Raw genomic sequence first — 23,992 nt, 5'->3', positions numbered from 1 at the left:
CTGAAAATCACAGAACCTGTATGAGAGTAAGCGCTCTTTTAGGATATGGTAACGAGTTTGGAAAACAATTTGATTTTGTGATTTTATTGGACTTCAAATAGTGGGACATATAGCCCCAAATAGACACTTTACCATCTTATTACTCCAAATCCGTACAGTAAAAATGTCTGAAAATCACAGAAACTGTACGAGAGTAAGCGCTCTTCTAGGATATGGTAGCGAAATTGGATAACAATTTGATTTCGTGATTTTATTGGACTTCAAATAGTGGGGCATATAGCCCCAAATAGACACTTTACCATCACATTACTCTGAATTCGTACAGTAAAAATGTCTGAAAAATCACAGAACCTGTACGAGAGTAAGCGCTCTTCTAGAATATGGTAGCGAAATTGGATAACAATTTGATTTCGTGATTTTATTAGACTTCAAATAGTGGGGCATATAGCCCCAAATAGACACTTTACCATCACATTACTCCGAATCCCTACAGTAAAAATTTCTGAAAATCACAGAAACTGTACGAGAGTAAGCGCTCTTCTAGGATATGGTAGCGAAATTGGATAACAATTTGATTTTGTGATTTTATTGGACTTCAAAATGTGCGACATATAACCCCAAATAGACACTTTACCATCACATTACTCCGAATCCGTACAGTAATAATGGTTCCTCTATGTCTAAGACAAATAAGAGAAATAAATTAAAATGAGCCTGGTTTTCAGGTGTTAAAAATTACATATAGTTAGAAAAAAATAAAATATTCCTGGAGCTGAAGGGGTTAACAGTATATGAATTAAACTGTGGTGGATGTGTAGGGGTTAAAAGTGGATGAATTGAAGTGTTGTGGATCTAAAGGGGTTAACAGTGGATGAATTGAAGTGTTGTGGATCTAAAGGGGTTAGCAGTGGATGAATTAGATTGTAGTGGATGTGAAGAGGTTAACAGTGGGGTAATTGAACAGTTGTGGATCTGAGGGGTTAACAGTGGGTGAATGGACCTGAAGGGGTTAACAGTTGACATTCTTTAGTTAGTCTCACATGTAGGTGTCACCCTATGATCTTCCTGGCACATTCTGGAGCCTGGAACTAACTAGTCCTGGCTATTACCGTAAAACATGGTATATAGGAGCACTGCAATTCCTAGTGCTGATAGTGTGACTCCATTTCAGTGAAGTGCTGATAGCGTGACTGCAGTGGTATCTGTATATGGTAGATTGGTATCCGTCCCTGTTCTCCCGGTATATAGCACATTGGTATCCGTCCCTGTTCTCCCGGTATATAGCACATTGGTATCCGTCCTTCGGCCGGCGCTCTCTTCAGCAGACGTCTCTCTGGGAATACCGGGGCCCGGTCGGCATTTCCTGCCGCAGACCACACACCGCGGCCCCGGAGCAGGCAGGATGTGATGAGGCGCGCCCCCGCTCCGTGCAGTTTATGGCGGTGACGCGGTTGTCTTGGAGACGCCCCCGCCCTCAGCACCTGCGCGCTCCCGGCCCCTCACACTTCATCCGGGGTCCTGACTCCGGTGCCGCTGCCGAGCTATAGAGGTGGAGTCCCGTGGGCCGGCCCCGGTGTGTACGGTTCCCAATGGCCGAGGACCTGGAGTGGGTGCTGGACAGTGTGCTGGCCTTCCTCAGCTGTCCCGCCTGGACGGCGCCCGTCAGCGGCTTCATAGAGAACAAATGCTCAGGTACCGGAGCGGCCCCTCTCCCGTGATGCCTTGCGCGATAGCGTCTGTATACAGCGGTGTCCCCTGTATATGGGGGTGATATATAGGGGGTCTGGGATACGTGTATATAAGAGGGAGGCTGAGATTGCTGATCCTGGGGCTGTGTAGTGTCTGTGTGTACAGTGCCCAGCGCCATTACTGATCCTACTGAGAGTCTGTGCAGGACTGGGACCTTACTGTATATGGGGGCGATACATGGGACCTTACTGTATATGGGGGCAATACATGGGACCGCTACTGTATATGGGGGCGATACATGGGGCTGCTACTGTATATGGGGGCGATACATGGGACCCCTACTGTATATGGAGGCTATACATGGGACCATTACTGTATATGGGGGCGATACATGGGACCCCTACTGTATATGGAGGCGATACATGGGGGCCATTACTGTATATGGAGGCGATACATGGGACCATTACTGTATATGGAGGCGATACATGGGGCTGCTACTGTATATGGGGGCGATACATGGGACCATTACTGTATATGGAGGTGATACATGGGACTGTTACTGTATATGGGGGCGATACATGGGACCCCTACTGTATATGGAGGCGATACATGGGGCTGTTACTGTATATGGAGGCGATACATGGGGCTGCTACTGTATATGGGGGCGATATATGGGACCCCTACTGTATATGGGGGCAATACATGGGGGTGTTACTGTATATGGGGGCGATACATGGGACCCCTACTGTATATGGGGGCGATACATGGGACCCCTACTGTATATGGAGGCGATACATGGGGCTGCTACTGTATATGGAGGCAATACATGGGGCTGCTACTGTATATGGGGGCGATATATGGGACCCCTACTGTATATGGGGGCAATACATGGGGGTGTTACTGTATATGGGGGCGATACATGGGACCCCTACTGTATATGGGGGCAATACATGGGGCTGCTACTGTATATGGGGGCGATACATGGGGCTGCTACTGTATATGGGGGCGATACATGGGGCTGTTACTGTATATGGGGGGCAATACATGGGGCTGTTACTGTATATGGAGGCGATACATGGGGCTGTTACTGTATATGGGGGCGATACATGGGACCCCTACTGTATATGGGGGCAATACATGGGGCTGCTACTGTATATGGGGGCGATACATGGGACTGTTACTATATATGGGGGCTATACATGGGACTGTTACTGTATATGGAGGCGATACATGGGGCTGTTACTGTATATGGAGGTCATACATGGGACCCCTACTGTTTATGGGGGCGATACATGGGGCTGTTACTGTATATGGAGGCGATACATGGGGCTGCTACTGTATATGGGGGCGATACATGGGGCTGCTACTGTATATGGAGGCGATACATGGGGCTGCTACTGTATATGGGGGCGATACATGGGGCCGTTACTGTATATGGGGGCGATACATGGGGCTGTTACTGTATATGGGGGCGATACATGGGACTGTTACTCTATATGAAGGCGATACATGGGCTGTTACTGTATATGGGGGCGATACATGGGGCTGTTAATGTATATGGGGGCGATACATGGGACCCCTACTGTATATGGGGGCGATACATGGGACCTTACTGTATATGGGGGCGATACATGGGACCTTACTGTATATGGGGGCGATACATGGGGCTGTTACTGTATATGGGGGCGATACATGGGGCTGTTACTGTATATGGGGGCGATACATGGGGCTGTTACTGTATATGGGGGCGATACATGGGACCATTACTGTATATGGGGGCGATACATGGGGCCATTACTGTATATGGAGGCGATACATGGGGCCGTTACTGTATATGGGGGCGATACATGGGGCTGTTACTGTATATGGAGGCGATACATGGGGCTGTTACTGTATATGGGGGCGATACATGGGGCTGTTACTGTATATGGGGGCGATACATGGGGCTGTTACTGTATATGGGGGCGATACATGGGACTGTTACTGTATATGGGGGCGATACATGGGGCTGTTACTGTATATGGGGGCGATACATGGGACTGTTACTGTATATGGGGGCGATACATGGGACCGTTACTGTATATGGGGGCGATACATGGGACCATTACTGTATATGGGGGCGATACATGGGACCATTACTGTATATGGGGGCGATACATGGGGCTGTTACTGTATATGGGGGCGATACATGGGGCTGTTACTGTATATGGGGGCGATACATAGGACCATTACTGTATATGGGGGCGATACATGGGGCTGTTACTGTATATGGGGGCGATACATGGGACTGTTACTGTATATGGAGGCGATACATGGGGCTGCTACTGTATATGGGGGCGATACATGGGACCATTACTGTATATGGGACCTTACTGTATATGGGGGCGATACATGGGCCCATTACTGTATATGGGACCATTACTGTATATGGGGGCGGATACATGGGACCATTACTGTATATGGGACCTTACTGTATATGGGGGCGATATATGGGACCTTACTGTATATGGGGGCGATACATGGGGCCGTTACTGTATATGGGGGCGATACATGGGTCCGTTACTGTATATGGGGGCGATACATGGGACCTTACTGTATATGGGGGTGATACATGGGACCCCTACTGTATATGGAGGAGATACATGGGACCCCTACTGTATATGGAGGAGATACATGGGACCCCTACTGTATATGGAGGCGATACATGGGACCTTACTGTATATGGGGGTGATACATGGGACCAGTATTGTATATGGTGGCGATACATGGGGCTGTTACTGTATATGGGGGCGATACATGGGACCCCTACTGTATATGGGGGCGATACATGGGACCCCTACTGTATATGGGGGCGATACATGGGACCTTACTGTATATGGGGGCGATACATGGGACCATTACTGTATATGGGGGCGATACATGGGGCCATTACTGTATATGGGGGCGATACATGGGGCCATTACTGTATAGGGAGGCGATACATGGGGCTGTTACTGTATATGGGGGCGATACATGGGGCTGTTACTGTATATGGAGGCGATACATGGGGCTGTTACTGTATATGGGGGCGATACATGGGGCTGTTACTGTATATGGGGGCGATACATGGGGCTGTTACTGTATATGGGGGCGATACATGGGGCTGTTACTGTATATGGGGGCGATACATGGGACTGTTACTGTATATGGAGGCGATACATGGGGCTGTTACTGTATATGGGGGCGATACATGGGGCTGTTACTGTATATGGGGGCGATACATGGGACCCCTACTGTATATGGGGGCGATACATGGGGCCGGTACTGTATATGGGGGCGATACATGGGACTGTTACTGTATATGGGGGCGATACATGGGGCTGTTACTGTATATGGGGGCGATACATGGGACCTTACTGTATATGGGGGCGATATATGGGACCTTACTGTATATGGGGGCGATACATGGGACCATTACTGTATATGGGGGCGATACATGGGGCTGTTACTGTATATGGGGGCGATACATGGGGCTGTTACTGTATATGGGGGCGATACATGGGACCATTACTGTATATGGGGGCGATACATGGGGCTGTTACTGTATATGGGGGCGATACATGGGACCATTACTGTATATGGGGCGATAGATGGGGCTGCTACTGTATATGGGGCGATACATGGGCCCATTACTGTATATGGGACCATTACTGTATATGGGGGCGATACATGGGACCATTACTGTATTGGGACCTTACTGTATATGGGGGCGATATATGGGACCTTACTGTATATGGGGGCGATACATGGGGCCGTTACTGTATATGGGGGCGATACATGGGTCCGTTACTGTATATGGGGGCGATACATGGGGCCGTTACTGTATATGGGGGTGATACATGGGACCCCTACTGTATATGGAGGAGATACATGGGACCCCTACTGTATATGGAGGAGATACATGGGACCCTACTGTATATGGAGGCGATACATGGGACCTTACTGTATATGGGGGCGATACATGGGACCCCTACTGTATATGGGGGCGATACATGGGCACCCTACTGTATATGGGGGCGATACATGGGACCCCTACTGTATATGGGGGCGATATATGGGACCTTACTGTATATGGGGGCGATACATGGGGGCGATACATGGGACCTTACTGTATATGGGGGCGATACATGGGACCCCTACTGTATATGGGGGCGATACATGGACCTTACTGTATATGGGGGCGATACATGGGGCTGTTACTGTATATGTGGGCGATACATGGGACTGTTACTGTATATGGGGGCAATACATGGGCTGTTACTGTATATGTGGGCGATACATGGGACCCCTACTGTATATGGGGGCGATATATGGGACCTTACTGTATATGGGGGCGATATATGGGACCTTACTGTATATGGGGGCGATACATGGGAACCTTACTGTATATGGAGGTGATACATGGGACCGTTAGTGTATATGGAGGTGATACATGGGCACCCTACTGTATATGGGGGCGATACATGGGCACCCTACTGTATATGGGGGCGATACATGGGCACCCTACTGTATATGGGGGCGATACATGGGACCTTACTGTATATGGGGGTGATACATGGGACCCCTACTGTATATGGGGGCGATACATGGGGCTGTTACTGTATATGTGGGCGATACATGGGACCGTTACTGTATATAAAGGCGATACATGGGACTGTTACTGTATATGGAGGCGATACATGGGGCTGTTACTGTATATGGAGGTGATACATGGGACCATTACTGTATATGGAGGTGATACATGGGGCTGTTACTGTATATGTGGGCGATACATGGGGCTGTTACTGTATATGGAGGTGATACATGGGACCCTTACTGTATATGGGGGCGATACATGGGGCTGTTACTGTATATAAAGGCGATACATGGGACTGTTTATTGTATATGGAGGTGATACATGGGACTGTTACTGTATATGGGGGCGATACATGGGGCCGGTACTGTATATGGAGGCGATACATGGGAATGTTATTGTATATGGAGGTGATACATGGGACTGTTACTGTATATGGGGGCGATACATGGGACCCCTACTGTATATGGAGGTGATACATGGGGCTGTTACTGTATATGGGGGCGATACATGGGACCATTACTGTATATGGAGGTGATACATGGGGCTGTTACTGTATATGGGGGTGATACATGGGGCCGGTACTGTATATGGAGGCGATACATGGGACTGTTATTGTATATGGAGGTGATACATGGGACTGTTACTGTATATGGGGGTGATACATGGGACCCTACTGTATATGGAGGTGATACATGGGGCTGTTACTGTATATGGGGGCGATACATGGGACCATTACTGTATATGGAGGTGATACATGGGGCTGTTACTGTATATGGGGGTGATACATGGGACCCCTACTGTATATGGAGGTGATACATGGGGCTGTTACTGTATATGTGGGCGATACATGGGACTGTTATTGTATATGGAGGGGATACATGGCACCATTACTGTATATGGGGGCGATACATGGGGCTGTTACTGTATATGAAGGCGATACATGGGGCTGATACTGTATATGGAGGTGATACATGGGACTGTTACTGTATATGAGGCGATACATGGGGCTGTTACTGTATATGAAGGCGATACATGGGGCTGTTACTGTATATGGAGGCGATACATGGGGCCGTTACTGTATATGAAGGCGATACATGGGGCCGCTACTGTATATGGAGGTGATACATGGGACCATTACGTATATGGAGGTGATACATGGGACCATTACGTATATGGGGGCAATACATGGGGCTGCTACTTTATATGAAGGCGATACATGGGGCTGTTACCGTATATGAAGGCGATACATGGGACCATTACGTATATGGAGGTGATACATGGGACCATTACGTATATGGGGGGCGATACATAGGAGCGGCCTGTGACTGTATATCAGGGATAGGGAATATGTGGCCCTCAGATCCTGATTTCTATTAGATATATTAGATCTGGGCCTATGGCTGCTTGTGGCTTTGTGTAGCGGAGACTGGGTGCCAGGCAGGCAGTTGTGCCTGGGGCTCTTCAGTATAGGGATGGCTGAGTGGATGTGTCCTGTAGTGACTTGTAGCGTTATATATAATTACTACTCTCATAGCTTCATTGACAACAAAGACAGAGAAAAAATCCCACTGTACTGCAACAATAAGTGTAAAACTGAGTGCAAGCACACGGGCTAAGAATCCTACTTCTATGCTGGAAACCATGAGGAAGCCCGATATAAATATGTGCTGACCAGTAGTATTCACAGTCCATAGTGGTTTTTGTGGTCATGGGGTATTCATCTGTGAGCTGCCCGCAGTCATGGACCACGAGGCCACTAGCAGTCAGGACCCTGATCCACAAATCAGGACTTTGTAATGATGTGTCCGGACTGTGCGCAGACTATGGACTCTGCATTGGCCCTTAGGATGCAATGGCTAATGTCTGGGCAGGAAGGATTTGTCCAGAGGAGCTATACGAATGATCTGTCTATATGACGGACCTGTTGTGACCGTGCAGTAATAACGTTTATGACCTTTACCCTGTCCATTATGTATTGTACATTCTGCTGACACACTGACATTTCTGATTTCAGTGTTTGATGATGAAGAAGAGAATAAGTTGTCATACACCGAGATTCACAATGAATACAAGGAACTGGTAAGTATAATCCATTACTACTGGATGCAAAATAATAGACATCTGAAGTTCTGTGGTACTGGGGAATGTGAGAAATTATAAAATCTAAAAACAAGTAGTTGTGCCGCGCTATATAACACGTATGTTAAAAGTAAAATAGGATGTAACACTAGTCTGCAACAATCACTTAGTGTATATAATGTTGTAGATATATATCTGTTTCTTAGTAACCATGAAGGGATGGGAAGGAATACTTATGGAAAAACTGTGTCATGCCCAGTGTGACCTGTGAGCGGGTGCTACATTACAAATGTGAGGTCACTAAGCAAAGAAGTCATGGCCCAGTTTTACTAATAATGTATAATTCTAAGACAGGTGTAAACTAAGGTGTCCATACACCTTGTACGAAAGTTGGCCAAACCCACCAGCACAGTATAAGGTATAGAGGTAGCCTTCCAATTCTCCACTGACAGATAATGTCAGGTGTGATTGATTTTCAGTGTCAGATCCTATTCTTCTTGGTGGGATAAGGTGGCACCAGAGCTGTCTGGCTGCAGCTTACCAGTCCCTATAGAGTGGGGGACTGGTAATCCAAGTGTGCCAATTACGTCGTCTTCGGGAGGCCGGCCGAACTGCTCTATTGGTCCCTCATGCCGGCCCCCCCTATGCCGCTTCATCATCTGCTCAGCCGCGATGGGTTGAGCACAGCTATGCTCAGCCAATCGCGGCTGGGCAGCTCATGATGCGGCATAGGGGGGGGGTCCGCATGAGGGACCGATGGAGCGGTTCAGCCGGCGTCCCGAAGACGACGTCATTATCACAAGATGGTGGACGGGGGTCAACACGAATGCAGTAAGTATAATGCACCAACACTTCCGGGTCAAGCGTGGGTGGGGGAGAACACTGGGAAGGGGGCCATTCACATACATAACACCCATTACAAAGTTGTATAACTTTGTAATGTGTGTTATTTTGTGAATAAATGTTTACCACCGCACTAACCCCTTTAATTTATTTGCACTTCTGTTTTAAAGGTGGCCATACACCTCAGCAGACAGTTATCGCTCGTCCTCCCCACCCCCTACCCACACAGAGGAACATTCTGCATGGCCAAGTGATCCTGTATTCTCTATGGAGAGGGTTAAGCTGCAGCCAGAGAGGTCTGGCTGTGACTTATCTCTCTGAGCTGAATTGTGACCCACATAGGATCACCGCACAGAGGCAAACCCACTCAAAGGATTAGCGCATGATTGCTTGAGAAAGGCCTGTGCCTTAACAAATGGGTTGCAGTAAATGAACTGGTTCCACCATCTTGTGGTCCCCTTCTGCCATTGATCAGGACTGTGCCCAGGAATTGTATAACACTGAGTCCGTTACTGGCATTCAGTGCAGAACACGGAGCATGTGAATGGGGCCTAAAGCAGGTAACACAGCAGCAGCAGTAGTGGTGGTGGGTGAGCATCATATGGAAATCATATGCTTTAATATAGGGGGAAGAAAAACTCTGAAAAAACAGTGACATGTAAAACACCCACTCTGCTCCAATAAATTCTAGACTTGTGATATTCCACATGAAATATATACGTTCTGTGCCTGATTATTGGATTACATTGGAGAGGACTTAATGTATATTGCTGGTTATGTAACAAACCTTTCTCTGGAATTCCTTCTAATCTTGCAGGTGGAAAAGCTGATAGAAGGACATCTGACTGAAATGGGGATTAGTGAGGAGCAGTTTCAACAAGCGTGTTCATCTCCTCTTGCCCATTCTCCGGATATTAAGGTGACAATAGTCTGAGAATTATCAGCTGCATTTATGAACCATTCTTGTTTTATAAATGATTAAAAAAACTTAAACATTTTAAATTAGAACCTAATAAACTGCAATTAGTTCTGTTTTACTGACAAATATATATGTACGTGTGCCCAGCTGCTGCAGAGTGATCCCAAATACACAGCTTATGACCTGTAGTTCAGCTTTCTGAATTTTAGCCTGCTACCCATGTCTGCTCTTTCTGCATGTAGGGATCAACCGTGTGAATATAATGACACATGTTTAGGATGTAGTATTAGTGTTATACTGCTGCATTGTGTGTAAGTTTTTAGTCCTAAGTAAAAAATACCTCTTTAGGGTCTGTTCACACGTATCCCATTTTAACAGTTTGTACCATGGATTGCTCAACTGTATAATCCCCTCCTTAGCTGGTGTCACAGGTTGTGACTGAAAATCTGTTTATTAAATGTGACTGGTGATGGTTTCTGGGTTTATTGAATCACACAAACCACATTCATGAACTGCTACAAGTTTGCCAACATTACCTTAAAGGGATGTATCATCAGAAAATAACCTGTTGTTTAAAGGGGACCTATCATTTAAACAAACTTTTATGTTTTTATCGGTCAGGTTACGGATGCTGAGATTTCCGCAATCGTTAGAATGAAAGAGGCTTATGTGCGCAGCACCATGCGCTCTGCCTCTACATCTCCATATCACTGCTAAAGTAGCAGTCGACTGAATTATAATGGAGCCCTATGGAACGGTCGGTAATCTCTGTACTGGAAGTTCCATAGGGCTCCATTATTATTCCAACTACTCCTACTTTAGTGGTGAGAGGGAGATGAAGAGACAGAGGGCATGCTGCTGCGCACATCTGCCGCTTTGTTCAAACGGTCAACGGGGGTCTCAGCACTCTGATACACTGATACAAACTGATACATGTCGCTATGATATGTCAGAGATGTTTAAATGACGGGTAGCTTTTAAATCATCTTCTAATGTTAAACATGTAATTTAAAGCCATCTTGGTAATTTTTGTTTATTTATTTAATATTGTACTATTTATATCCTGAGATCATGCAGTTTTTATTCTGGCCACTAAGCATACAGTATAACTAAGCTCAGACTGTTCTGTACAGATCACTTCCCAGTAGTGTCCTCACACAAAGAGGTGAACACAATAACACAAAAAAGAGGCGCACACAATAAGGGCCCTATTCTACCGGACGATTATCGTTCAGATTATCGTTAAATCGTTCGAATCTAAACGATAATCGTTCGGTTGAAATGCAGTTAATGATTAACGACCGAACGAGAAATCGTTGATCGCTTTATAAGACCTGGACCTATTTTTATCGTTCGCAAATCGTTCGCATTGAATAAGACATCGTTCCATCGTTCGCAATAGATACGAACGCAATAGCGAGAAAAAACTATCGCAATTACGTAAGTAACGATTATCGTTCCATGGAAATGACTGTGAACATTTTCAGGTCTTTCGCAATAGCGGTCGTTTTGAGATCGTTAATCGTTAACGATTATGCAAACGCTAATCGTCCGGTGGAATAGGGCCCTTACTGTTACTCACAACTCAGCCCTCCTCTCCTGTGGAATGAGCCCAAAGAGCATGCTCACAAATATGTCCCATACAATGAATTGGGACCTGGCAATGTTCAGTATGTCTATGTCCATGAAGCTTGCCACAAAGCAGGTCACTAAATGCTGTTAGAAACAGCCCCCATAATTTATTACTAATGAAACGTTGAATAAATTACAATCAGAAAATTGTCACCAATTGCGTCAGGACACGCACTGGCTGAGGGGCGGTCACAAACAAGCCGGAGCGTGGGCAGGTAATGTATGAGCCTCTTTAAGCTCCCGACTTGTGGCAGACAATTAGTTAATAAGGAAGAGGGGCTGCAGTCTTCAATGTGTGAAATCTGCGGTATGTGGGAGCACACCCTAAAGATTTAAAACTTTTTTGTTACTTTTTTTATTTATTTATTTTTTATTGTTTTTGAGCCAAACATAAAAGTGGATCAAAAGGAATGTGAAATATGTATTTCCTGCCTAAACTGGTTCACCATTGTTAGAATATTCCTTTGACAATACGCTGAACACAAGGAGTTTCACTGTTGGACTGCACAGGGACCAATTGTGATCAAGTATTCCTCTATGGCTGATGGCACATAAATTGCTGGACGGCTGTCAGTGTTTATTCATTGTCACTAATAATACAGAGTTTTCCATGGAGTGTCATTAGTAAATTAGGTAATTCTCTGTATTAAAAAAAATCATCCTTCTGATGGCAGAACAGCATATTGTTTTGTTGTATTGTTTCCATTCACTACAAGACAACATATGCCGTGTTTTCTCTCGCCATAAATCTTTCCGGAAAGTCGTTGAAGGATAATGTAGATTAAGAGATAATACAATGGTAATCCTCCTATTGACCTTAGGTAAGTTAATCTACATAGAAATCGGTCGTTGCCGCCGCTTTCTGAACTGTTATAAGCTAAGATTTAACGTGACCGGGAATGATCAGAGAATAGATGTAACCTTCATTTCGAGATCTAGCAAACTCTGTTGTGACGCTGTCTTGTCCTTACTTATAGAGTATGTTGCAGGCTGTGGTAGCTGTAGAAGATTTTATTGTCTTTAAAGAAATGATGCTGCAGAAGAATATTGAGCTTCAGTTACAAGCCATTCAGATAATACAGCAAAAGAATGGTAATGCATGGAGAGTTTCGCTCTTCACTGGTGCTTTTCTGAAAAATGCTACTTTTTAAAATTTTCTTTTTTTTTTTTTTTTTTATAGAGAAAAGACTCCTAACGTGTCCAGTGTACAGGTATAACAGTCTGAATGTATTTTGCCTATAGGTGACCTTCCAGAATGCTTAAAGAACGGGGCAGATTTTATTTCAGACCTTGAACAACAGGAGATAAAAATGATCTCGGAAGCTTTAAGGTAAACAGCAACGACCTGTTTTGTTCTACTGTAAATCTGTATCGGCTTGGATGAGACATTACATAACACGCTATTTCAACAGACTTTGCATAAATCTATAGTACAAATGAATGTAAGAAGGTTTTAATATATCTTATCAGAGAAAAGTTTTTTTTCTCTCCTCTTACTAAGGGGTGTATTAGATGGGCCAGTTAGCATCTTGCTTACAGAGCCTATGGCACGGCTCAATGATAGTACAGCCATTGTTAGCGATGTCCGTGTACCCCTTGCTTTTAGGTGTACTTTAACATTGCCAAATAGAAAATAAAGATTATAGTTGCTTCCTCCTGTTAGTTCCCCGAGTCTCTGCAGTGACAGTCCGCTCAGCCAACCACTGGCTGTGCCGCTGTCCCATGACAGTCCCAGCCAGTGATTGGCTGAGCGGCCTGTCACTGCAGAGTCTGGTTTGTATCGTCAGTGGAAAACAGTCAGGACATCGGGGAGTATAGACAGATAAGTATATTCTTTATTATTTTTTTATATACCTTTCTCCAGCCGCCGTCTGCGCATTACTATTACACATAGTAATGCACAGACAACGATCTTTCGATCAGCTCCGCTGCTGATTGTTGTCTTTATTATACAGAACAATATCAACCTGATTCAGCAGATAATCGCTCTATACTCTATATAATAGGGCCCTAAGGTTCTTTTTCTGCTAAAGTTTCATTCACCTTGAAAAAAAATACTAATTTCTGTCCTGTGTTTACAAGATTAACTAGCACCTTACTGACAGATCGTGTTACATGATGCTTATGTAGGTCTATGGAGAGGGGAGGGATAAGGGGAGTGATGGAAGGAGACATCAGTTTAGAGAGTTTTTGTAGTCCAGCTGTATTTAACTAACTAATAATTTTAACTCTTGGCCTGATTCACAGCTTAGACCAGGGGCGTCAAACTGCATTGCAAAACTACAGCTTTGGCTGTCTAGGCATGATGGGAAGTGTAGTATTGCAATAGCTGGAGGGCCACTAGTTTGACACCCTACATTCTTTCCTAGTGCTCTTTAATGTTCTCTGTGCTGCTTAGGGTTTGTATAGAAACATAGGAGAGCGGGATGCCCTCTTCTGTGTATGTACAATGTATGGCAGATACCATAGAAATTAGGGTCCACCCACCAACTCAGAGACTACTGAGAAAAGATGGAGCTTGAAAAGCAGAGATTTGTGGAAAAATGCCATATACAAGTATTGCCCGAAATAGGGCTGCTCTTCATGTACACACGCTGGACAGTGCATCCTGAGACATTACCTAAAAGGACAGCTATGCTTTATAGGGGTTATACAAAGATTAAAAGTGTAACCTGAGAAACAGAATAGAGGTTAGCTAGCTGATTGTGGGGGTCTGACAGCTGAGACCCTCACAGACCATGAGAATGGAGGTCAGTTGTCCTCTGAGTCAGTAGAGTAGCAGTGTGCACTCTCAGCAACCCCTGATACACTGACATTGGGACTTCTGTCGAGGACTGGAAAGAGATGGACAAATAAGTACAGATGTAGAGAACTAACTTTCAGACTTTATAAATACATTATCCTATTAAGTCCTAAAGCAGAGAGCAGTTATCGTTCAGACAGAGGGCGCTATTCTCCTTTAAGTTATGCAGGGTATACTTTTGTTCTTTTAGGATATCAAGGGAAGAATATGAACAGGAGGAGTTACGGAGAAAGGTTGGAAACTTACTGTAAACATTTTGGTTCCGTTTTTTTTTTCTTGTGCAGTACGAAATACAATTTGCTCACCCATCAGACGCTTCGTCCTTTTTTCCTCTAGAAAAGAAATGGAGCCAATGTAGATAAAAAGAATCTCCCCACAACATCCACACATGACAGAATGAAAACTCCAGACACAGGTAATTTTATGAAATAGGGCTTAAAAATATACAGGAAAAAAAAGAATTGTAATTTTTGGGTCGTTTTTATGGTTCTGTTAACATCTGGCTAACCAGAAACCACAGTGCACTTTTGGATGTGTCAAACTGTGTGATGACTGGATGTGTAATGACTAGAGTTGATCGAACTTTCAGCATGCTCGGGTTCGTCCAAAACTGGCTGTGCAGCACTTGATTTGGTGGCTGCCGAAGTTGGATGAAGCCCAAGAAGTCCTGAAAAACACGGATCCAGCAATAGGTTGCTTGAAGTTCGCTCAGCCCTAGTAATGACATATGGCAGAGCCTAGTGAGCTGTCCACTAACAATGTGCTCCAAAATTAAGACGAGCACATAGCCACCAGTCACATTCAGAACTATAATACGAAAGGGGTACATTAGAAATGTTTACTATCTCAATTGTCTTGCAGGTTCTTACATTTCTCTCCCTTAGTAAATGGTTGTGCTTGAAGTATCTTTTAGGCATTTATAAGTCACTGCCTAAATTGTATTTATATATGGAAACTTTTAAAGAAGAAATTCCCGGTGCAGCTTTAGCCAACATCTGCTGCCAATCAGTATAACATGTAGTAATTACAAAGTGCAGCCAGCCCACCGGGACACAGATCGGGTGACTAATGTGGTGCTCTGCCTCAATAAGACGTCAGTCATAGAAGATAGATACGTGAACAGGCGGCACTCGCCAATGCGTGACATCCTATCAGGCCACTAGAAGTGCAAGTTGTTTGTGGAACGCTTCTGCAATCCGTTTGTCTCCAACTAATGTTGATCAGTGATTGTATCCACAATAAATGACCATTTAAACATATTAGAGAAATCAGGAGTTATAGGCTCTCTTTGCATAGGTTTTTTAAAAAAATTTTATTTGGCAGAAAACTTAATGGCTTAAACTTAAAGGGGTAGTGCGGCGGTAAGTAATTATTCACTAAATAACACACATTACAAAGTCACACAACTTTGTAATGTATGTTATGTTAGTGAATGGCCCCCTTCCCCGTGTTTCCCCCAACCCACGCCACCCCCGAAAGTGTAGTGCTCTATACTCACCTGATTCGTGTCGACCCCCGTCCGCCATCTTGAGACAATGATGTCATCTTCGGCACTAGGGACAGTCGGAGTGGTTATTTAGTGAATAATTGCTTACTGCTGCACTACCCCTTTAATTTTAAATAATTTTTTACGTTTCCTATTGCCTGTTGTACTGTGTGTTCCTTATGCTTCTTGTCTGTAGAACAAGTTAAACCTCTTCAGACCATAAAGCAGTCCTTGAAAGTGGAAGAACTTACGTACAACCCACCTCCTGTCAGATTTAAAGAGCTTAGTAGCACCGAAGCAGCAGAGGCCTGGATGGAACAAGCCAGGAAAGAAGCTGGCATACAGGGCACTTTAACTGTGAGTACTACTTAAAGTGTCACTGTCGTGAATTTTTTTTTTGCAGAAATCAATAGTCCAGGCGATTTTAAGAAACTTTGTAATTGGGTTTATTATCCGAAAAATGCATTTTTATCATGAAAAAGCAGTTTGAAGCTCTCCCCCCTGTCTTCATTGTTCTCCTATGGAGAGAGCTAAAGAAAAGACCAAAACAGGACAACAAAGAGTTAATCTACAAATCCCTCACCCGTTATCTGTTCTGACCATCACCAGTGACCTGTCTGAGCTCAGATTACAGCTGTCACCCAGCTCCGTGCCTGTAATCTTCTGTTATCTGCTTTCTGCTGCCGGCTAACTCCCTCCTTCCTCCTCCCCCCTCCCCTCTCCATAGAGCAGACAGGGTACGTCTCCTGCAACAAGTCACAATTTTCAGATTTTTTGGAGTGGATGAAAAAGAGGAAGGAGGGGGGGACCTGGGAAAAGGCTTTTTACATGCAGATAATGGCAGATTTGGCTAATAAACCCAATTACAAAGTTTCTTAAAATCGCCTGGACTATTGATTTCTGCAAAAAAAAAAAATACGACAGTGACTCTTTAAGTTTGTTTTTTAGTTACCTATAAACAAGGATTACAGCAGTGAGCGTCTATTAGGTGAGATAAAAAACATACAAGTGGATGCACGTGTTTGTTCTTTACACTCACAAATTGTCTAGCTGATATTCTGTAACATGTAGACCCTATGTTTTGCAGTGACCGCATATATTTGCCTTGTATTTTATATGCCCTTTATCTCACTTTAAAAGAGGTTGTTGTGTGTCCCTGGGAACGTACCGTGAATTACAAAGACCCGTGGCAACTACTAATAAAGTGCAATGTGTAGGATTACTTTAAGGGTGCATTCACACGTACAGGATCCACAGTAGATTTGGCTAAATAACTAAACACAGCATCAAATCTGCTGTGGATCCTGTACGTGTGAAGCTACCCTAAGGGTAATTGATTTAGGGTCCTATTACATGGAACGATTTTAACGATAAACGATCGCAAACGAGATTGTTTATCATTAACCTGAAATCAGTCACCATATTACACAGAAAGATAATTGTTAGTTACTATCGTTACTACGATCGTTTATTCCTTCTGATCCCAGTGAAACAATGTACAATGTGCAATTACAATGAACGATTTGTGAAAAAACGCGGAATTGAGCGAACAAATGTGGAATTACAGCGAACGATTAACGATAATTTTTGCACAGATCTAAATCAACGACGAACAAACGATTTTTCGATCATTGCCTGCAATAACACAGAATGATTATCTTTTAAATTCGAACAATTTAACGATTTTTAGCACGATAATCGTCCCGTATAATAAGGCCCTTATTGTAAAGGGGATGTGCACACTCAAGGAATCCAAGCGGATTCCATTCTATGGTCATTCAGATTCCGCCGTTTACCTGAAGAATTAATGGGGTCATTCTTCACGCGGACAGCGAAATCTGCCTGTGCATAGAATTGAGTCTATGGCACAGGTGGAGATGCAAGTGGGGGGAGCTGCCCTGATTCCTCGGTGTGCACATCCCCTTACAGTAAATCAATTGCCCTTAGGGTAGCTTCACACGTACAGGATCCGCAGCAGATTTGATGCTTTGTTCAGCTATTTAGTGTACCTCTGTGTACCCTAATTGCCCATTGGAAATTGATCTTAATATAAAGTATTTTATTTTGCAGAGCTTAAGTCAGACAGAGAAGGAACAGCTCCGCGAACGGGCAGAGTATCTGAAACAAAAAGAGCAGAACTTATGGCGCGGAAAGGAGATTCTAAGAATGGAACACAAAATACTGAAGGGCACAAAGAAAAGGCCCCCTGCTCTTACCAGGTAATCTGAATGTGATTGTAGTTATTTGTGTTGAGTGAACTGGCCGATCCCAAACGCTAGGCATATGATACCTGCTGCCTGGCAGAAAAACATGGCTCCCAGTACTCCATAGGGCTGCATCCAACTTCTCCAGCCACCAGGAGTCAAATGCCGAGCCTTCGGGTTAGGCCAATCCTGAACGTTGGGCAAAGTCGATCATCACTAGTAATCGAAGGATCATTGTTACAGAGCTACTGCACCTATCAGACATTTCTTGTGCGTCTTATTGGGGGACACAGATACCATGGGTATAGGCTGCTGCCACTAGGAGGCGCTGACACTAAGAGAAACAAAGGAAGTGACTCCTCCTGAGCAGGATATACCCGCCCACAGGCACTGAGGTAAACCAGTTTAGCTTAGTGTCAGTAGGAGGCAGACACAGGTCTGGGTTCCCCAGACCAGTTTCTTCCTTTATGTTTAGTTAGTTAGATTTTCTTTTTACTTCTAGGTCCTATGGATTCTTGGGCACGGTGGGTTATCTAAAACTCACCCTGATCCCCCCCACTATGCGACCAGGGAACAGACCATAAATGTAAATGGGCTGTCGCCCCTCGGTCGCCACCGGCCGGCAACGTGACACCATGGCACCAAATCAGTCTGACTGTCTAATCTCCTTTCTGCGGACTCTGTATCCGCACAGCCCCTTCCCGCCTCGCCCCCCCAAAGCTTGGCGCGTAAGGTGAGGCACCCACCGGCTGAAGACGGCAATGGTGAGTATGGGCTCCTATATGGTAAGTATATTCCCCCTGCCCTCCCTCCCAGGCCGCCATTGTATTCTTATAGACAACCCTGGGGCCATGCTCTCCTCACACAGGGATTTCTCCATCTCCCCATGCTCCACTCCCTCAGGGTCACTGTACCTCTGTGGCTCTCCCCTCAGTCAGTAACAGGCCAGCCCCCTCCACCATTTTATTTATTTGTGCCTCTCTCTCTGGGTGCCATGGGGTGTACAGTGAGGGGTCTCTCACTCCTGTCAGTGCTGTGCAGGCTGCAGTTTCCCGCTTTTTTCCTTAGTGTGGCTATGTCTGGAGTACCTGCTCTGGGGGATGCTCCGCCCCCTCCGTTAGGCCCCGCCCCCCTTCGGCCGCAGCATCCCACCATTTTTCTTAGGTTGCTGAGCCTGCTCTGTGGATGCCCCGCCCCTCCCGTTAGGCTCTGCCCCCTTTCGGGTGCCGCGTGGGCTGCTGCATCCCGCCATTTTTCTTATGTGGCTGATTCTGCACTGTGGGATGCTCGGCCCCCTTCGGGAGCCGCGCGGCCCGCAGCATCCCGCCATTTTTCCTTAAGTTGCTGAGTCTTACTGTGGGATGCCCCGCCCCCTCCCGGGTTGCCCCGCCCCTTTTCGGGTGTCGCAGACCGCAGCATCCTGCCTTTTTATTTTGGATTGTGGCTCTCTCCAGAGCCTGCACTGAGGGATGCTGCTTCCCCCCTCCCCTGCCATGTGTGTGTGTGGTCTCCTGGAGAGCTACCACACACACTGTTCTCCTATTCCCAGCAGCTTGGGACACAATGCATCTCTCCTGACACCTACTGGTGGAAGTGTGTTATTAGTATTTAGTCTTCTCTCTTTTAGGCAGCTGCAGTCTCACAGGGTAAGGATTCATGTTTACTGCCTGTACTGTTTCTCTAACGTCCTAAGCATAGGTGGATGGTCACTTCGTGGTCTACCTTCTCCAAGTGTCCTTGCTTGGCCATATGGACTATGAAGCATTGTTGTTCTCAGTTCAGGGTTTTGCAGTGCTCCCGCATACACAGTTATTCCTACGCTCTGGAGTAGCACACTGTTGTGCATGACCCCCCTATAATAGGTTTGGTTTTTTTTTTACCACTCAGTCAGGAATTCTTCAAGCAGTCCCTTCCTCCTCTGTGAGGATGGAATATATTTAGTATAATAAGTATCTTACAGTCCTCCAGAGGACTGTTATTCCGAAATTGCTTCTTCCGACAGGCGAGTGTGGGTTTTCGGCCCTCATTGGCCTCTATGAGCACTCCTGCTTGACTTGCTTGTCCTTGGTCTTCTTGTTGACCGGCCATGCTCTCCAGACGGGACTCCCGGTCCCCCTCCCTAATCTTGTCTCCCATGTGGAGTCCTCGATAACTTCTCTCTTAAAGGCTTCCTCTCCTTGCAAACAGGGTTGTTCACTGGCCCATGTCTGGCCTTACCTAAGGCTCTATCGTCTCCAACCGTATCGCATTCTGGCCAGGCGTACATTTGTTCGGCAAGTTGCCAATTCTCGATCATCTTTTCTCATTCACCATTAAAGTCCCCTTGTTTTTCTGTTGCTCTGTCCACCAGAGCATCTGGCTCGCCTTTCCAATTGCCTAGGGCTCCGGTTGAGCTGGTTGATCCTCTAATCTCTTCTATGTGGCCATCGGACTCCGCATAAGGTTCTTTTCTTCTGGTCTTCTCCCACTTTCGCAACAGCCGTATATTCTCTTTTTTTGCTGTTCTGCTCTTACCAAGCAACATCTCTGCTCATTCTTTGAGGCGTTGGTTTCTAGATTTAGTCTACATATGGACTCTAGTCTATGTACTACCTGTTGTGCCCATTGTCCGGTGACAACTCCCGTGCCATCAGCCTTTCCTTTCATGCTCTCGAGTACCTCTATTCTCCTGGGAGTAGAGTGTTTTGCATGATCGACCTCCTTTCTAAGGCTTTAACAGCCCATGAAGATGTTTTTTCCCGGCCTACCGGCTTCCTCTGTTAATCTTTTCTGTTGGGCACTGCTGGGTACCAGGTACTTCTGTACTTCTTTCAGGACAACTTACTCAAGATTCAGATCATGGTTTTCCTTTCTCCTGCTCCTTCCTTTCCCTGGACTGCTTTACGCTTGGAAAGCTTTATTCTTCTTATTAACATGTATGTGTTTCTCAGATGGGGTAACTCATGTCATAGGCCATGGCTTCTCCCAGATTGCCATACTTCTCTTGTGCTCGAGCTTTGGCTTCTCAGTGAAGACTGTACTCCTAGGCCTATGGAGCTTTCAGCCTGGCCATTCTTCCCAGCTCCATTGTCAGGGACGCAGCTTCTCCTGCATCTCATGTGGCACCTTCTATGAGAAGACGCTCAGTCTTTTTCTCCTTTATTTGACACCTTAGGCCTCTATGCGCCATGAAACACTTTCCAGTCTCTCCCGTCATGGTTGTATTTGCCTTTTTTCTGTTCTACCTCAGAGTAAGTCCCTGCCGCCTGTGGTCGCCTACTTGGCTGGGCGTCAGGTTTTTTTCCCCCACATCTAGCCTACCAGTTCTGTTGAACTCAAAGTTACATCATGTTGCTGGCTTCCAGGATTGCCACAACCCACTCTGTCTGCAGTGCAGCACGTTGCTCCAGGGGCTTTCCTTTGCCGCGGACCTGTAGGGGTTTTCTCTGATGCATTCAGCATCATCCGTTGCTCTATTCCTAGTTGATGGTTGTGTTGGTGCTATTCTGTGCCTTCTCACCAAGCTCCTTGTCTAGCGGTTATCTTTCCCACCCCATGGACTGCTTTTGGACGTCCCATGGTATCTGTGTCCCCCAATAAGACGCACAAGAAAAGAGGATTTTTTACTCTTTCTCGTAGTCTTCATTGGGGGACACAGCACCCACCCATTTTCTTTTGGGTTTTTCCTCGGTATGGTAGCTTTCTCCATTTTGGTGTTATTCCCACTTTACCTGTTCTTGACTTCTCCTACTGCTCTGGTACAAACTGGTTTACCTCAGTGCCTGTGGGCGGGTATATCCTGCTCAGGAGGAGTCACTTCCTTTGTTTCTCTTAGTGGCAGCAGCCTATACCCATGGTATCTGTGTCCCCCAATGAAGACTACGAGAAAGAGATTTTACGGTGAGTAAAAAATCCTCTTTTATGGCATGTTCTATAGTCTATGAATCGGTGATGCAATCATCTAAACAGTAAAGGTGATTGAATCGGTCTATACTTGAGAATTTTTACTTTGGGGGGGGGGGGGGAGCTGTTTGAAAAGTCTGCAAGGTATTATATTTACATTGTTGTGTGTTTTTTTTTTTTTTTTTTTTTTTTTTAAGGAGCAAAAGACGATGACTGAAGAACAATTGAAGAACTTACAGAAAAGAAAGCAACTTGCAGAAAAACTTAAAGAAGAAGTAATCAATAAGTGACCAGTTTGCCGCTGCTTTGCACATTCTTCCATTTAACTGTTTGCCAAAGCTATCCATATATACAGTACATCTTGTAAGCCTTAAATAAAACCCAGTCATAGCCTCTAAATACAAAGCATGTGATGACAGATATGTATAGCATACTTACAGGATACACTATAAATGTCAGCCGGGGTGCCCGATTTCTGTTTAACCTCCTCATATATGGGCCTAGTGTATATAAAGATACCTCCGCTTGCCAAACATTGGTCAGAGGAAACATAGTTGGAGGTCATAGAGGACAGGCTTCCTCCTATTAGACATTTATGACACATCATGTATTTGTCATAAATGTATACAGTGAGAAAATAAAGGCATTTAAAATGAAGGCATTGGCTAGAAAAACTATGCATAATGCTTTTATTACTGTGCTTTACTGTATAGATAAAGATTGCCAAAATATGGAAATGCTCTTCAAGGTAAACAAAACATCCCCTTCTTGACAGTACATATAGCATGAGCTGACAATGCTAATTTCAATAACCAACCGTCTCGCCAGTCTAACTCCCACCAAGTAGGATGTGACATTTTAATGATATGCCATCCCTGATTATATTGTGAAAACCCTTGAAGAAGGACTTAAAGTGACACTGTCACCTCCTTTTTGCATTCTGACATCTCTATACAGGTGTAAAGGGTAAATTTAGCGGTTTTCATACCTTATTTCATATCATACGTCTTGGTGTTTGTTCAAGTAAAAAGTGTCCTTTTATCAACTGCAGATTGTATTAAGTGGGCGTGTCCTCGTGGGATTAGCGCCACTTAACCCCGCCCAACAACAACATCATTGGCCCCGCCCCCTCGCCGGCCATTGGAACAGGCTGGCCAAAAGATCTAGACCCCACCCCCTTTACGCCAATGGGCATCAAGGGGCAGGGTCACCGATGTCGTTGTGGGCGGGGCTAAGTGGCACTAATCCAGCGAGGCCACGCCCACGTAATACAATCTGCAGTTGATAAAAGACACTTTTTACTTGAACAAACACCATGACGTATGATATGAAATAAGGTATGAAGAACGCTAAATTTACCCTTTACACCTGTATAGAGATGTCAGAATGCACAAAGGGGGTGACAGCGTCACTTTAAATCTGCTGAAAATTTAAGTCATTGGGGAAAATCTGCAATAGAATCGACTTCCACTAAAAACACCATGTTAACATCCATAAGGATTATTAGCATTTTTTTTTTCTTCATGTGGATAAGATTTCTACAAATCACATGTAATATGCTGTACTAGAATGTGCAGCTTTTTTGCGCCTTGTAAACATATACTTAGAAGTCTAATGCGGTAATATTAAGGAACTGTCATAATTTAAAATGTGAGCTATATTTTCAAGTACAATACCTCTTAAAGAGTAACTGTCATATTTTTTTTATTTATTGCCGAAATCAGTAGTATAAACGATTTAAGAAACTCTGTAATAGGTTTTATCAGCCAAAAAAGCCTCCTTCTGTACTCAAGAAGCATTTCCCAGCCTCCCCCCCCCTGACTTCTATCTGTGCATTATC

General features: G+C 45.0%; 1 protein-coding gene across 1 annotated transcript; it reads left to right on the top strand.

Moving 5' to 3' along the window:
* Window positions 1-1,357: 1,357 nt before the first annotated feature.
* On the top strand, window positions 1,358-22,557 carry LOC138775293 (cilia- and flagella-associated protein 36-like). The gene is given in 11 exon segments (XM_069955892.1): window positions 1,358-1,692; window positions 8,319-8,383; window positions 10,044-10,145; window positions 12,755-12,869; window positions 13,020-13,107; window positions 14,771-14,813; window positions 14,917-14,995; window positions 16,263-16,423; window positions 18,137-18,188; window positions 18,191-18,285; window positions 22,350-22,557. Coding segments are annotated over 11 exon segments (996 nt in total). The 5' UTR covers window positions 1,358-1,589; the 3' UTR covers window positions 22,443-22,557.
* Window positions 22,558-23,992: the final 1,435 nt, after the last annotated feature.

This window comes from Dendropsophus ebraccatus, unplaced genomic scaffold (genome assembly GCF_027789765.1).
Source record: "Dendropsophus ebraccatus isolate aDenEbr1 unplaced genomic scaffold, aDenEbr1.pat pat_scaffold_1486_ctg1, whole genome shotgun sequence".
Taxonomy (NCBI): domain Eukaryota; kingdom Metazoa; phylum Chordata; class Amphibia; order Anura; family Hylidae; genus Dendropsophus; species Dendropsophus ebraccatus.
This window is presented reverse-complemented; position numbering and strand designations above follow the sequence as displayed.